This window comes from Calliphora vicina, chromosome 3, assembly GCF_958450345.1.
Source record: "Calliphora vicina chromosome 3, idCalVici1.1, whole genome shotgun sequence".
In the NCBI taxonomy this organism is placed as follows: Eukaryota; Metazoa; Arthropoda; class Insecta; order Diptera; family Calliphoridae; genus Calliphora; species Calliphora vicina.
Window position 1 is genome coordinate 49,210,135 of NC_088782.1, and position 17,007 is coordinate 49,227,141.

At 26.7% G+C, this 17,007-nt stretch overlaps 2 protein-coding genes across 3 annotated transcripts in view; one reads left to right on the plus strand and one right to left on the minus strand.

The window, feature by feature from the left end:
* Positions 1–12,304, minus strand: part of LOC135953283 (uncharacterized) — a 72,989-nt gene extending 60,685 nt beyond the window's left edge. The window contains exon 1 of the mRNA XM_065503102.1: positions 11,620–12,304. Coding sequence (XP_065359174.1) covers positions 11,620–11,634 — 15 coding nt within the window. The 5' untranslated portion in view covers positions 11,635–12,304. The remainder of the gene's footprint in view (positions 1–11,619) is intronic.
* On the plus strand, positions 6,837–8,290 carry LOC135955919 (uncharacterized). Of its 2 annotated transcripts, XM_065506344.1 has the most exons (5): positions 6,837–6,970; positions 7,042–7,259; positions 7,365–7,776; positions 7,842–8,023; positions 8,090–8,290. In XM_065506344.1, exons 3-5 carry the CDS (start codon positions 7,713–7,715, stop codon positions 8,213–8,215), a joined length of 372 nt encoding a protein of 123 aa, XP_065362416.1. In that variant the 5' UTR covers positions 6,837–6,970; positions 7,042–7,259; positions 7,365–7,712; the 3' UTR covers positions 8,216–8,290. The 2 variants fall into 2 exon arrangements, with proteins under 2 accessions (XP_065362416.1, XP_065362415.1); XM_065506343.1 differs by lacking the exons at positions 7,842–8,023; positions 8,090–8,290 and having other exon boundaries at positions 6,843–6,970; positions 7,365–7,712.
* Positions 12,305–17,007: the final 4,703 nt, after the last annotated feature.

Sequence of the window (17,007 nt, forward strand, 5' to 3'; positions counted from 1 at the left end):
TGTGTTTGATGTCAAACAAACAACAACTTTTTCAAATAAAAGAAATTTATAAGGCTTATAAAAGGAATTCACTTGCATTTGTTGGCATAAATTTACCTTAGGGCTTTAATAATGTTTACTTATAAAGCCAAAGGTTTTGAAAAACAGTGAGTTCTTTAAAGAAAAGTTTTTTTTTTTTTTGCATCCAAACAAAATTCTATGATTTTTTTTATACCATAAAAAATTTAGTTTTTTGTAATTCATTGCTAACAAATACAATTTACCCCAGGGACTTAGTTAAACTAACATTTGTGACATAAAAACCTACTAATGAAATATATACAAATATTTTTGGCATGACCATAATCATTTGATTTTTTCAAATTTGCTTAATAAAAACGAAAACTTGCAGCTAGAATAAAAAACTTTAAACTTGCTTATAAAGCTTTTAAATATTGTCCAAGCTGTAATGAAATATACAGTCCAAAATATTAATAAGACCTAAAACTATTAATTTAAAAAAGATTTGAGGCCATTTTTACAATTCATAAAAATTCTTGGCCCGCCAGAGATCAAAGTATTGGCCTTTGTTAGCTATGACTTTTCCCATCATTCTGGCAAAATATAGATTCCGAGCTAAAAGAACTGCTCATCTTTTGAGAACGAATCAAGCCAATTTCGGATACTTTGTTCTTAAGTGAAACGTATCCCAGAGTGATTGTTCTGAATCAATCAAAACAAATAGTATTCGGACGGGGCAAGGTCAAGACTATAATGCGGGTGAAGCAAATCTTCCCAACCACTTCATTCCAACAGTTATTGCAAGTTATAAAGTGAAGCGTATCCCAGAGAGAGCATTCAGCTTCGATCGAAACAAGTAGTAGTCGGACGGGGCAAGGTCTGGACTATAACCTCCCAACCACTTCTTTCTAAATAGTTTTTAAAAGGTTTTGCATAATGTTCCCGAGTGTTGTCATAATTCAATATTACGGTTTCATGTCTGGCCGCATATTCTGGGTATTGTTCGGTTAATTCTCCCTTCAAACGAATCAGTTGCGTTCGGTACATGTTCCCTGTGATGGTCTGGTCAGATTTCAGCAGCTAATAATAGATAGGACCCGTTTTGCTCCCACCAAATACAGAGAATTACCTTAGCGCCATGTATATTTGGCTTTGGTGCCGATTCGGTTGGTTGGTCGGGCTTCGGGTTATTGTAATGAATCCATTTTTCATCGCGAGTAATTATTCGGTGATTCAAGCTTAATTTCGGACATGCAAAATCGTGTTTCGAGCTCTTTCCGCTTCAATTCGTATGGTACTCTATTTGTCCTGCTTTTTGATGAATACTGCTGTTCGCAGATGTTTTGAAATTACTGCTTGAGTAGCTCCCAATGATTTCGCAAACTCTTGTTGAGTTTTACAACAATCTTCATGGAATAATGCTTACAATTCTTGGTCTTCAAACTTTTTTGGCTGGCCGGGGCGATCTTTTTCTTCCGTGCCAAAAATTCTGAACCGCATAAACCATTTCTCGAACGTTGAAACCGTTGAAACACATTCACCATAAGCTTTGGTGCGGAATCGTTATGCTTCAGCGGCACTTTTCTTCAAATTAAAGAAGTAAAGCAAAACTTCCAGCATATGATGCTTAGTTGACACAAAATTCGAGATTTTCGAAGCAAAAAAAAAACGTAGTTGTTTAAATACCACAAAACGAAGAGTTGAAATCAATGAATCATTAAAAAATATTCGAATAAAAAAATCGATTAATCGCAGAATTAAATAATTTAATATTTGTTATAAGATTTATAATGGGAAAATTAAAATTAAATTTCTAAACTATTCACATAGACGAATAAATTTATTCGAATAATCATTTCACTTAATAATTAGATTAAAATGTCATAAAATGGACAGCATAAGTCAGTAACCATTGGAAAAAAAATTAATAACTAAGTGAGAATAACCCTTCAAAATGACATTTAAGTTATTAAAAAGATACGCCATCTATTGTAAGCCGGATAAGACGAGCCGCCGAGTCGTGAAATATTAGAACTTTTGTTTATACTTATTTTATACCAATAAGATATTTTCACAATTATAATATTTATTACACCGTAAATATACTTTTGCCCCCACACTGATGTACCTAAATGCAGTATTTCAATTGTTAAACACCCATCATTATCTGATGAGAGAATATTGAAAACAATGCCATCATAAATATCATCATCATCATGATTATCATGCAATCGTAACATCATATTTATTTCCTAAAATTTTATATTTCTCAAAAAACAAAATTTATTTAACTTTAAAAGCTAATAATACCCAGCAGTTAAGCAAGTAATTGCTGACTCTACTTTATATATTTTGGGTCATTTGTGAAATGCTGAGAGAACTCAATTGGTTATTTTATACATCCCATGTAATCTAGCGTGAAGTCAATTGTCTCTTTAGTGTCTCTAAGTAACCTAAAGTGTAGTCACTTTAAACGTTTATTTTGTACTGTACTTTAGAATGTAGTTATTTAACTCACCAGAAGTAATCTATAGGAGAGTTGTAAGAGGAAAATAACTAGTCACGTAGCTAGTAATGTAACTAGTTACAACTTCAAATGATAGGTAATATAACTAATTCGGGACAGTCTCCCAGAACTGCTGGGTAATAATGAGAGAAAAAAAAACTCAAAACCAAAACAAACAAATTCTTACGGTTCTTTAAACAAATGCCAAGTCATGCAAAACTAAGTAGAAACATTTTGATTTTATGTCTCAGTTTTGTGTTACCCACTTCAGCACTCACTCCCTGGGACCCAGTTATTACAATTGCAATATTGACTCACATGCGTGAGTCTTAACAATTGAAATGCTGACAAATTGCTGGAGTTTTGTGTTTTGTGTCTGGCCTGTTTAAATTAAATCTTGATATGGTTCTTAAACAATTATTATTAGGCGGTCACATGAATGTAGTTTGGACTAAACAGGGTGTTGAGCTTAGGAATAATCATACATTTCTTAAGTTGTTGTATTAGTTTTGCTGTTAAAGAGCACCCAGTTCTGGAAAATTTTTCTGTTTAAGTTTATTAGCAGTTGAAAATTGTTAAACGTTTGGCATTGTATTATTTTTTCAATTCCGTTATAAACTAAATACGTGTATTAAACAATGTTTAAAATTATTGTATTGTCATTTATTTAATACTGACCATTAGTTAGTGAGACAGACAGACAACCAGACAGTCTCATCATTAAATCAGCCATTTGTTCTTTCATGTGCAACATTTGAGTTTATTTTTATGGCTTTTTAATTTGTTTTCTTATTTATAGAAGTTTGTATGGCAAGTTAGTTTTCTTCTTAAATATTTTATAGAAATACATTAAATTTTACAGAGTACTTAAGTTAAATAGCAATAACAATTAAGGATTTACAAAAAATAGCGATAAAATACTCGATATAGACTTTGTTTTAAAGATTAAAGTCTTTAAAAATAATCCGTTTCTATTGCCTGAGTCAAAGGCGTAATGCTTTCGCAACAAAACAAAGAGAATTGAAGCATACTTGTAGGCGTTTAAATAATATTGTATGGAGTCTTGTTGCATTTTGTATCTATTTAAATGCTCTGAGATTTAAATTGGATTTAAATTACTTATTGCATTAACAAAACATCTTGATTAAAACCAAAAACAAATCCTCAAACGTTTAACAACAAATTAAGGCCATTTAAAAGCTTTAAAAATCATTGACAGGCAAAGTAATTTAATGTTAAAAATAAATCATTATACAATAAACTAAAACCTTTACGATTACCACATACTTTTTTTAGTGTTCTAAAATAAAACCTCAAAGACACAATAAAAAAAGAAAGTCTAAAATTAAATAGATGAAAATCTCTTTTGGAATTAATACCAAATTAACTTTAAATCCTACATAATAAAATAAAAATACAAAATAGCCTCAAGTTGTAAATTCACTAAACTTTCATATGTTTAGTGTGATTACAGGTGTTCTTGAGAAAGAATTTTTTTTATTATTTCTTTCTTTAAAGATTCTTTGTATTTTACCCCAAGATTAGTTGGGTGGGTTCTATTTGTTATTATTATTTTTTTTATTGATGTTGTTATTGTTTTCTTTTTCTCCATTAGTTTCGGTTAGATTTCAAACAACCAAACCATTTTTTTATCATTTTAGAGATTTTTCTTAACATTTTGTTAATAACAATTATTGGAATTGGAAATGTTAATAAGTATAATTTAGAAACGCTATTAAGTATTCAGTTTGAATTGTGTTGTTTTTTATAAAAGAAAAACTTTGTTTTAAAGATAAAAAGTTTTTAAGAGATTTAGAAAATTTACACTTCCAGAACATAATATAGAAATTCAAACAAGTTTAAAAACTGAATTTTAAATAATTTTAATCAAATCTTGCTCATATTTTGGGAATGTCGAATGAAAATTCGAATGTTTAGGTAATTAAGTACTACTAAACATTTAATACAGATACAAAAATCAAAAAGCAGACAGGTATTTGGCACTTTTTTCTAATTTGAATATTTCAGGAGGAAAAACGGATTTTTTGCACCCTATACTTCTTGTAATCCAATAACATTTTAAATTAATACAGTTACAAAAACTAGTTAAAAAGCAGCAAACAGGTGTTTGGTACTTTTTTGAAATTTGAACTTTTACTTCTTATAATCCAAAAATAATAAAATTTGGTACTTTTCGTTAATTTTGAAAATTTTTTGGTTCTTTTTTCATAAAATATGTTTTTGTATATTTTGTATTTTGACATAATAATAAATATATATTTATTTGGTACCTTTTGTAAATTTCGAACCTTTTTTGGTACTTTTCTTATAAAATATGTTTTTGTATAATTAAAATACAATACTGAAATTTATTTCAATAAAAAAAATTTAGGTGATGGGGGAAAAAATATTAAAAAGAGTTAACACGGTCACATTTTAGTGATATCTTTTTCGCACAAACTTTCGCCAGAATTAGTTTAAAATCATAAAATAAGTATTTTGAAAATTCAAGGGAAATTGATACTTTATTCTTCTAATGCAAAGATATATTGGGTGTATGACTTAAAAATACGGGATTTACAATATATGGCATATCTTTTGAACGCTGTTTTTTAATTACTTATATGTCATTTTGAAGGGTACATATCTCTTGCATTTATTCTCACTTAATTATTGAACATTACTGTGTAAACAACTACGTTATTTTTTTTGGTTCGAAAATGTAGAATTTTGTACCAACGAATCGTCAAATGCGGGAAGTTTTGCTTTACTTTTTTAATTTGAAAAAAGTGCCGCTGAAGCACACCGATTGCTCAACAAAGCTTATGGTGAATGTGTTCCATCGGTTTCAACGTGCAAGAGTTGGTGCGATTCGGATGTGGTGATTTTGATACGGAAGACAAAGCTCGCCCAGGTCAGCCAAAAAAGGCCAATAATTGAAGGCAGTAATCCATGAAAATTGTTGTCTAACTCAACAAAAGCTTGTAAAATCATTGGGAGCTACTCAAACAGCAATTTCAAAACGTTTGCAAGCAGCAGGATTCATCCAAAAGCAGGGAAATTGGGTACCATACAAATTCAAGCCGAGAAATCTTGAAATACGATTTTGCATGTCCGGATATGATGCTTGAACGCTATAAAAGAAAATGATTTTTGTACCAAAATATTACTTGCGATGAAAAATGGATCCATTACGATAACCCGAAGCGTAAGAGATCGTATGTGAAGATCGACCAACCAGCCGAATCGACATCAAAGTCAAATATCCATTGCAAAAAGGTAATTATCTGGATTTGGTGGGAGCAAAAGCATCCTATTTATTATGAGCTACTAAAATCTGATCAGACCATCACAGGAAACCTGTACCAAACGCAACAGATTCGTTTGAAGCGAGCATTTGCCGAAAAACGCCCAGAATATGCAGCCAGACATGAAACCATAATATTGCATCATGACATCGCTCGTCCGCCTTATAGTCAAGACTTTGCCCATGCGAATACTATTTGTTTCCGATGCAGAACGTTCTCTCTGGGATACGCCTCACTTTGGAACAGAGTAGAAAAATATAAAGTAAAATTTTTGTATCAACTTTAAAATTATGTAACTCGGAATCTATAGAACACCTACAAAACAAATTGTAAAATCTAAATCGATGCTGCCCCCAAAACAAGATTTGTTGCTAATTAGATTCAAATGACAAACGCTTTAAAAAATAATTTAAAAATTTTCGAACTTAAATTTGAATTTTCGAACATAATATTGCATTGTCATGAGATTGTAAAAACCATATATGTATGTATTTTAATACTATGTATATTGAAAATACTTCAAAATTCATGAACATTTAGAACTTTTTTTCAAAATTGTTAAGTTCGAAATTGGAAAATGTAAGAAATTTTCCTCAAAAAAGAACTAAAAGTATTTTTTAAGATACATTTTTGATTTAGAGATTATTTTAACAGCTTTAACAAATTTTCGAACATAACTTCGAATTTTCGAAAAAATTTAAAATTTAAAAAATAATTAAAAAATTCATGAACATTTCGAATTTTTTTTTCAAATTTTTTAAGTTCGAAATTGTAAAATCTAAATCGATGATGCCCCCAAACAAGATTTGTTGCTAATTAGATTCAAATGACAAACGCATCGTTCGCAATTCCTAAGAAAGGAATACATTTAAATATTTTCTTTTTCATTTTGGTACTGTAATATAATCAAGTATTTTTATGGTTACTTACTACTCAGTATTCTTATATTTATAACATCTCTAACAAATTTCAATTCAAATAAACAAAATGTCAAAATGATATTTCATAAAATTTATTTTATAAAATTTTAGTACAAAAACACAAATAAACAATTTTCGAAATAAAAATCAAAAAAAAATAAATTTCAAATTCAAAATGCATTTTTGGCCCTTTAAGAAATCTGAAAACGAAAACAAAACTAAAGATATAAAAAATGGTAAAAACAAATTTGAATTTCTTAAAAATTTATTTCAATTATGAATTTCTTAAAATCTTCTTTACTTTTAGAGGATGCATCTAATAAATTTAGTCAATTTTATAACATTGGCCAACAATTTAATGAATTTATCCACAATAATATGCCAATAGGTTTTGAACAGAAATTTAATAAAACTAAACCCTATATAATGGCCAGCTTTATAGCTTGGCCGGTATTTTGGTTATACCGGGGTTTGGAATGGAGCAGTCATAGGCAGAATGCTAGATTGCCCATGTATATACAAAAGGTAAGTTGTTAAAAATTGGCTTTGAAGGGAGTTCTATGGAAAATTATAAATAATTCTCTCAAAGTGGTCCCAAATACATATGTTAATAATTCTTCTTAATTTCAGACCTATTTACAGGCAAAATTTATGCAATTTTCCATAATAATGTTTGGTTTGACATTAGCTTCTCTAATGGAAAATAGTGCATCGGAAATCACAAATACTTCGAATGAAATTAAACGTTAAAGAACAAACTATGATTCCAAACAATCCACAAATATCACAAAATCCACTCATAAAAAAATTTATTTTCAAACTTTGACAACTCTATTGAAAAATATTTTACGATATTTGTTACTTCAAATTAAACGATATTCATTGAATTATATTTTTTATTTATTTTTTTCTACATTTCGGCAAATATGTGCTAAATTTTTTTAACAATTATTCAAAAAAATCATAAAATTTTGCATAATGGTAATTTTAAACGTCTTTCAAGATATTTACAATTATGTGTTTGTGAAAAATGTCAGCAAAAGTAAGTTGGAAAACAAAACCTGTAAAGGAACACATAAAATATTCTCTCCTATTTTTCTTCTCTAGAACCCAACTTGGGCGAGGATTTACGTCTTGTTATGCAAAGTTCTGAATTCGAAAAACAACTAAGTGCCTCATCACCCTTCCTGATAACCGGTCTAATAGCTTGGCCTTCGTATTGGCTGTATCGTGGTGTAGAATGGCATCGTGTAAGGAATATTGAACCATTACCTTTGTATATAAGAAAAGTAAGCTGACTTTTATATATAGAACTAGTTTCCTAATAAATACTCTTAACTTTCTTTTAATTACAGACATTTTATCGCGCCAAAGTTTTGGAATTTTGCATTTTATTAACCGGCATTTTAATGGCTATACGTTCAACTCATAAAGCCTTTTCCAATCAGTTTGAACTAAAGGATATGGTACAGAAAAAATAGAAATTGTTGTAGAGTTATTTAAAATTTTTTGTATTTTTAGTAATTCAAGTAATGTAACGAAATTAATTGTATATAAGCGACTTATTAAAGATATTAAAATTTACAAATCGTTTGTAATCTTTACATTTGTAAGACAATTAATCCGACATTTAACTGAAGTAATTTAATGTTTTAGTTCTGTCACACATTTCATTCGGAATGGTTTCAATTCCGGTAGTGGTTTAAAAGCGTTCTCAATAACGAGTTAACATTTCGCAACTCTTCTCTAGAACTAGTTTTGTGAGAATTTTAATTAAAAAACACAAAGTAAAACACTTGAAAAATTATGCTATTTGCATTTAAAATACATTTAAGTTAAACAAAATATTGAATTTTCATCAGGTTTTAAAAAGCATATATTCCGATACAAAGCATATTGTTCCGATACTATATTGAAAATATTTTAAAATTCATGAACATTTAGAATTTAGAAACATGAAGGAATTTGGCCTCAAAAAAACTAAAAGTATTTTTTCAGAAACATTTTGATTTAGAGATTATTTCAATAGCTTAAAAAAAATTTCGAATATAAGTTGAAATTTTCGAGCATAATATTGCATTGTCATCAGGTCTTAATAATACTATATTAAAATATTTTTTTTTTCAAAATTTTTGTTTCGAAATTCGAAATATTCTTAAAAATAAAACTAAAAGTATTTCTTAAGAAACCTTTTGATTTAAATTTATTTTAACAGCTTTAAAAAATGTTCGAACATAACTTCGAATTTTCGAACATAATATTTAAAGTTTTAAAATGCATATATTTTAATACTTTATTGAAAATAGTTTAAAATTCATAAACATTTAATTTTTTTTTTTTTAAAAAATTTCGAAATTGTAAATTGTAAGAAATTGGCCTCAATGAAATCTAAAAGTATTTTTTTTAAGATACATTTTTGATTTAAAGATTATTTTAAATTTAAAAAGAAATTTCGAACTTAAATTCGAATTTTCAACATTATATTTTAGTGTCATCAGTTTTATATTTATATTGAAAATAGTTTAAAATTCATGAATTCGAAATTGGAAAATGTAAGAAATTTTCTTCAGAAAAATAAATAAAAGTATTTTTTAAAAAAAAACCTTTTTGATTAAGAGATTATTTTAAAAGTTTTAAACAATTTTCAAAAATAAATTCAAATTTTCCTACTTAAATTCGAATTTTCGAACATAATATTTTAGTGTCACAAGGTTTAAAAAAACATATATTATGATACAATATTGAAAATTATTTAAAATTCATGAATATTTAGAAATTTTTTTCAAAATGTTTAAGTTCGAAATTGGAAAATGTAATAAATTGGACTCGAAAAAAAAAATAAAAGTATTTTTTAAGTAACCTTTTGTTTTAGAGATTATTTTAACAGCTTAAAAAAATTTTTCGAACATAACTTCGAATTTTCGAACATAATATTTTAGTGTCATCAGATTTTAAAATTCATATATTTTGATACTATATAAAAAATAATTTAAAATTCATGAATATTCAGAATTTTTTTTTTTATATTTGTAAGTTCGAAATTGGAAAATGTAAGAAATTTGCCTCATAAAAAACTTAGTATTTTATAAGATACCTTTTTGGATTTAGAGATTATTTTAACAACTTTAAAGTATTTTCGAACTTAAATTCGAACTTTCGAATATAATATTCAATTGTCATCAGGTTTTAAAAACATTTCGAATTTTTTTTTCAAATTTTTTAAGTTCGAAATTGGAAAATGTAAGAAATTGGCCTTGAAAAAAAACTAAAAGTAAAATAAATAATTAATTTTATAGCTTGAAAAGTACTTGAAAAAGGGCCTGAAATTCAAGTTGAATTCCAATTAAATTTCCAATACTTGAATTTCAATTTATTGGGTGCTTATTGGGTTCGAACAACAAGAACTGGTTCAATATTTAAAAAAAAGGTTTTAAAAAGCATATTTTTTGATAATATATGAAAAATAATTAAAAAATTTATGAACATTTCGAATTTTTTTTTCAAATTTATTAAATTTCGAAATTGGAAAATGTAAGAAGTTGGACTTGAAAAAAAACTAAAAGTATATTTTAAGAAATCTTTTGATTTACAGATTATTTTAACAGCTAAGTTCGAATTTTCCAACTTAAATTCGAATTTTCGAACATAGCATTGCATTGTCATCAGGTCTATCCACGATATAGACTATGACAGCTTTAAAAAAATTTCGAACATAATTTCAAATTTTCGAATTATAGAACATTGTTTCAGTCTATTCGGACAACAAGAACTGGTTCAATATTTAAAAAAAAGGTTTTAAAAAGCATATTTTTTGATAATATATGAAAAATAATTAAAAAATTCATGAACATTTCGAATTTGTTTTTTAAAATTTTTTAAATTTCGAAATTGGAAAATGTAAGAAGTTGGACTTGAAAAAAAACTAAAAGTATTTTTTAAGAAATCTTTTGATTTACAGATTATTTTAACAGCTAAGTTCGAATTTTCCAACTTAAATTCGAATTTTCGAACATAGTATTGCATTGTCATCAGGTTTATTCACGATATAGACTATGACAGCTTTAAAAAAATTTCGAACATAATTTAAAATTTTCGAATTATAGAACATTGTTTCAGTCTATTCGGACAACAAGAACTGGTTCAATATTTAAAAAAAAAGATTTTAAAAAGCATATTTTTTGATAATATATGAAAAATAATTAAAAAATTCATGAACATTTCGAATTTTTTTTTGCAAATTTTTAAAGTTCAAAATTGGAAAACGTATGAAATGGCCTAAAAAAAACTGAAAGTATTTTTTAAGAAACCTTTTGATTTACAGATTTTTTTAACAGTTTAAAAAAAATTTCGAACATAAGTTTGAATTTTCGAAATTAACTTTCGAACATAATATTGCATTGTTATCAGGATTATGCACGATCTAAAGATTATTTTAACAATTTTAAAATATTTTTCGAACATAATTTCGAATTATCGAATTTTCAAACATTGTTTCAGTATAAACGTACAACGAGAACTGGTTCAAAATTTAGACCAGTTACAACACTAACATAGCAACTTAAATAAAAGCTTGGCCAATTGAATTTCTAGTGATTATTGTGGATAATTGTTTAATTACTTTTGTTAAAGAAAACAAAAACATTTTAACAATTTTCAAACATAAACAAAAACCTGTTCAAAAATTATAAACAACAAAAAAGAGAAATTTACATAATAAACATAGAGCCAAAACAAAAAAATTAAACAAAAGATAAAATAAGTTTTGGAAATAAAAAGCCTTTCTGTTTATAAAAAAAAATAAAATAATTAACAATGTTTAGAGAGCCAGATCTACACAAATATAAATAAAATAAAAATAATATAAAAAAATAAACAAAAATCTCACCTGTATTAAATACATTTTGTTAAATTTTTCTTTTTTTTAATAATTATTTGCAATAATTAAATCAAAAATTTATGTGAAGCAGAAATTATAATAAAATAATGTGCAAAAACTTAAAAATCAACTAATAAAATTTAACACATTAATTATTTTTATTATAATTATGATGATTAAGAGAAGATTTTTTACTTAATCTTAATGATGTTGGCTGGGTAGGTAGTCTTGTTTTGTATTTTAAAATAAATAGACTACAAAACTGTTTAAATTATTATTGCTGCTGCTGTTTAATGCTGGTTTTGAAGTTTCTTGCTGCTACTGTTTGGGTTTTTTGGTTTAGTTTTTCTTCAGGTGTATTTTGAATTTTTGTTTATAATTTATGCGGGTTTTTTTACTTGTTGTTTGTTCTTTTTGTCTTTGCTCTAATTGTTATTAATGTTGAAGTTTTATGTTTTTTGTAAATTTTAGATTTTCTTTGTGGAGTATGAAGAAAGTGTTACTTGCTTAGTTGCGGGTAAAATTTTGTTAGAACTTGTTTAAAAAGTTATTGGTTTTTTTGAAATATTGTAAAGATTACTTGTTTTAGTTAAATATTTATATCATTTATCTCTGATTTAATATGTTTATTTAAAGGTTTTGCATTTATTTATTTAGGTAAGGCTGTATATCTGAATTATAGGCGTTTTCAAATTTACCTAAAACTTGGTTACATTTTTGTGACAAGATTTATTGGAATTTATGATATTTTTTATTAGCTTTTGATAATTTATTTCAAAACATTTTATGAGTTTCTTCAAAATGTTTAAAAATTTATTTAATTTTTCAAAATTTTTTCGAAATTTTTTTTAGGTTTGTTAAAGATTTGTTTTCGATTTTAATAATTTGTTGCTTAAATTTGGCAAGATTTGATATTTCAACACTTTCTTAGAAATTTTGTTTAAGAATCTTTGATTTGAAATTTTAGAATTTTGGAATATTTTTTGATATATTTTTTAAACAGTTTGAGTATTTTTTAGAAGTTGAGTATTTTTTATTGAAATTTTCATAGATTTTGGTTAAAAATATTGAAGATTTATCGTGGGTTTGTTAAATTAAAAATTTTGTTTTAGAATTTTTTTTAAAAAATTAAAGAACTTTTTCACTTATTTTCGATTTTAATGCAAATTTCAACTGATTTTGACAACACTTTTTTTCTTTGGCAACAAAAAGTGAGTTCAGTTTAGTTTGTTGTTGTTATTTATTTAGTGAAAGAAATTTAACACTTTTGCTAGTTAAACGATTTGAAGAAAAAAATTATTCACACGCGTATAATTTTTAATAAATCAACAGCAAAATGCAATTATTTAAATATTTTAAAAGGAAATTTTTTTAAAAATGGTTGCAAACAAAACTGACAGCAAATGTTTAAATAATTTTTATTTGACGTTTCTTAGAAATTAAGCAAATGTTGCTTATTTAATGGATATTTTTGTTTGTTCTCAATTTTTACAAAAAAAAAATTATTTCCAATTTTTTGTTCTCACTTGAATTGATTTTTCATTTCTATTATTAAAGCATTTGAAATTCTTTTACTGTTAATACACTGTTTGATCGATTTTCTTTGTAAAGGTTATTTATAATGTATTCCATTCATTAGTTATTTATTTGTCTTAGTCACTAAATTTGTTATTATTCTTGTTTTTTTTCTTTTAATATTTATACACGTTTTTTATTGCTTTTTTTCTAGTAGTTAATTAAATATTTATTGTTATTAGACTTTCTTTCGCGCTTGCGTTTATTTGTTATTTCAAACAAAGTTTAGTAACGTTTTTTATGAAATTATCTTGTTTATCCGTTAGTTTAGGCATTTTGTACCTTTCGTTTCAAAGGTTGTCACGGTATTGAAATCCACTGATTCGGTTGCATTCCCAACAAGGTGTTCGCCCAAGTAAATGTTTGTGCTGCTATACAACGTGCTGGATGCCAAGTGTGTGTTTGAAGTAACACCCAACATGTTGTGTTTGAATATCAAAGTGTTATACATGTTGGATGCCAAATATGTGCTGTGTACAGTGGCACAAAATATAATAAAAATTTTTAACACATGTTAAAAACATTCATACAAAATTTATATAAAACTGAATAAATTTGTTTTCAATATAAGAAACACTAGAAAAACGGTTGAAATGTTTGTAGCTGAGATATGAACAATGAACCCTCCCTACCTCAATTATTGGAAATATTCCATATATTCCCCCAATATATTCTGAAAGGTAAAAGTGACATATTTTCCACAATATTTGCAATAAAATTCTGAAACTTGGTAGTACTTATATTGATGTATGTGGTTGTAATTGGGCATGTATTTTTTTCATTAATTAGATTAAGCACTCTTATAGCTATCGTATATACTTATTATTATAAGGGGCTTAAACAATTTAAAGCTTAATATATTTTAAAATATCTGGGGTAAAGCAATTGCCCTAAATATACAAATAATCACACCAAAATTTGGTTTAACACAATTCTATAACACTGAAGATTTAGCATAATTAAAATTTCCATATAAAATTTGTGAAGTGGTGATAATTTTGGCATGCTATAAACATCGTGCTCTCAGTTTTCGAAATATATTCACTCTTAGGTTTTCACTGTAAACCGTATTATTAGAAGTTTTATGTCAATAATATGAATTTTAACATGATGTTTTAAAAACAGTTTATGGATTTAAATTATACGGAACTTAAGCTCTTAATGGAGTACCATATGTTATTTTAATATTTAAGGATGTTTGCAGTATTATGCAAGGAATTGATTGAAATAGAGCTTTTACAAAATTTAGGTTGTGCTCATTAACATTTCCAATTGAACGAAGATCAAGAAGATATAATGAAATATTACAAATATATGCCCTGCACCAAATTACACTAAAAAATAAATTTTTTAAAATATTTTTTTTTTTCGAAATTGTGTTTTAATATTTTTTTCTTAATTTTTTTTTTAATTTTTTCCAATTTTTTTTTTAGAAAAAAAATGTTTGATGAAAAATAATTTTTATGAGCTAATGAAATCTGTAAGACCATCATAGGGAATCTGCACCGAAAGCAACTGATTCGTTTGAAGCGAGCATTGGCCGAAAAATGTCCGGAATATGCAGTCAGACATGATAGCGTAATATTCCATCATGACAACGCTCAGCCACTTGTTGCAATACTTTTTAAAAAGTATTTTTAATGAAGTGCTTGGGAAGTTAAAGCGGGTGATTTATAGTCCAGACCATGCCCTGTCTGGGATACGTTTCACTTTGGAACAGAATATACGAAATTGGCTTGATCCGTTCTTGGCCTTAAAAGATGAGATGAGTTCTTGGCCTTAAAGGGCTTGGAATCCAATAAGATGGGCAAAGGTCATAGCTAACAATGGACAATATATTAGATCAATTTATATTGTACAAATGTTTGAAAATAAAAGCTAAACATTTGAAAAAATTCCGCATTTTTAATTAAACAAAATAAATTCATATTAAAAAATAAACAATATGGTTGAAAAACTAATTTATGGTAAAAAAACTCGGTTTAAAGAATATTTTTCCCGATTTTAACCAATTTTTGGTCCGAATTAGTATCGTTGGAAAGGTCCTTGAAATATCTATCAAAAAAAATTGGTAGAAAAAAGTGGTGACAAAAAAAATTTGTGAAAAAATCGAGGTACTCGCGGTTTTTTGCTTATATGTATATGCCGATTTTCACAATTTTAAATATCAACCTAATTTAGACTATAGCGGATATATTAATGTAGGAATCATATTTGGGTACTTCGGAAAGTTGAATTCAACATACTGGCGGACAGATGAACATGGCTATATCGACTTCATTATCTATAACGATCCATAAATGAATGTTAATCGGTAAACCGATAAATTTTGTTCGTTTAACTGTTCGAATAATTTAAAATTTACGATTTTAAAATAACTAATAAACCGATTAATTTGTGTCGATTAACCGATTAATCGAAATTTCTTTGTTTTTGCACTTTATATAGAAATATAGTATTAAATACACAAATTTTATTTCTTAACTCGTGAACATTGCCTTTTAGTTCTTTTGAAGTATAGTACGAAAATTTAGATTAAGAAATTTGGGGATATCATTTTTGTAGAATGTTCTATGATGAACTTTGTCCTAGTGAGTAGGAGGACGACATGGTGATAGAAAAACTGAAGACATTACTGAAATGAGTATTTTATCTGAAAACTGCAAAAAGAACTGAAATGGTATGATGGAGGATTTTATAAATCATGTCTTACTTTCGATTTCTCCAACATCTACCATCAGTGAGATAGTTTTTTCAAGTCAAGTTTTATTAACCCTCCGTTACTCGCAACTGATCTAGTTGATACAGGCAAAATTTTGTTTATTGTAAATTTGTTTAAACACCCTAAGTTTTAAGCTATTTTTTGATAAAAATATATTTGTACTGCAATTTTATTTTTACTACTCTTTAAATACTTTCGGTCTACTTCATAATAACTTAAAACAGCTTTATAAGTCGTTAATAAGAAAAAATCGAAAAACAGTATTCATAAATGTTTAATAGTGTTATAAGTCTGTTATAAATCATTCAAAATTTGAAATATTTATTGTAGGTTCGACACTACTTTAAACCTACTTTAAGGTATTCTTTTTCCATTTTGTCTTGAAAAAAGCGAATTTTAAAGGTAATTGTTTATAAATTTGCAATAATAGACGATACTATTACAATGTCTAAACATAATGTTAACTCCGTCGGGGAATAAATCCCACTTTAATAATATATGATTTTGTTTCATATTTCTCCGGCAGTGAGCTACATGAGGTTCGCAAGTGAGTTTCATCGCCATTTTTGTCATTTTCTTTTAACCTGTAATGCCATATAGTAATAAAATGTGTAAACATTGTGGAAGAAGGTCCACACAATCCAATATACCCACTCCGGAATTAAAACTACGTGTTTCCACATAGAAATTCAACAAAATTTTGTTAAAATTTAACAAAATGACAATGAAAATAAATTAATAAAACAAATTATAAAATAGTGATGTTTATTTTATCACAGAATATTCGTCATTCGAATACTTTTAATAATAATTGTAATAAAATATATAAAAACGTTTGTATATTAATACATTTTAGCTTAATATAAATTTACTGGAATAAAATATAGATTTTTTTCTCTAAAAATTAGTTTTTATCTTCAAAAATGTATTATTACTAAAAACAAACAATGAAAAATAAGAAAATTAACGAATATTTTATCCTAATGACAAGCAACACTAACAACGAAAAAGGGGAAATAACTGAGAAGCATTGCCAGCTTAGACAAAAAACATTACATTAGTTATTGTGCCTTTATCAAACGTTTATGAATAGAATACTT

Excerpts from the sequence above, each read along its gene's own strand:
- LOC135955919 (XM_065506343.1), top strand. The coding sequence starts at position 6,910 with ATGCATTTTTGGCCCTTTAAGAAATCTGAAAACGAAAACAAAACTAAA. Across the intron at positions 6,971-7,041 it reads AACTAAAGATATAAAAAATG|AGGATGCATCTAATAAATTT; the intron begins GTAAAAACAAAT and ends CTTTACTTTTAG. Across the intron at positions 7,260-7,364 it reads TGCCCATGTATATACAAAAG|ACCTATTTACAGGCAAAATT; the intron begins GTAAGTTGTTAA and ends TCTTAATTTCAG.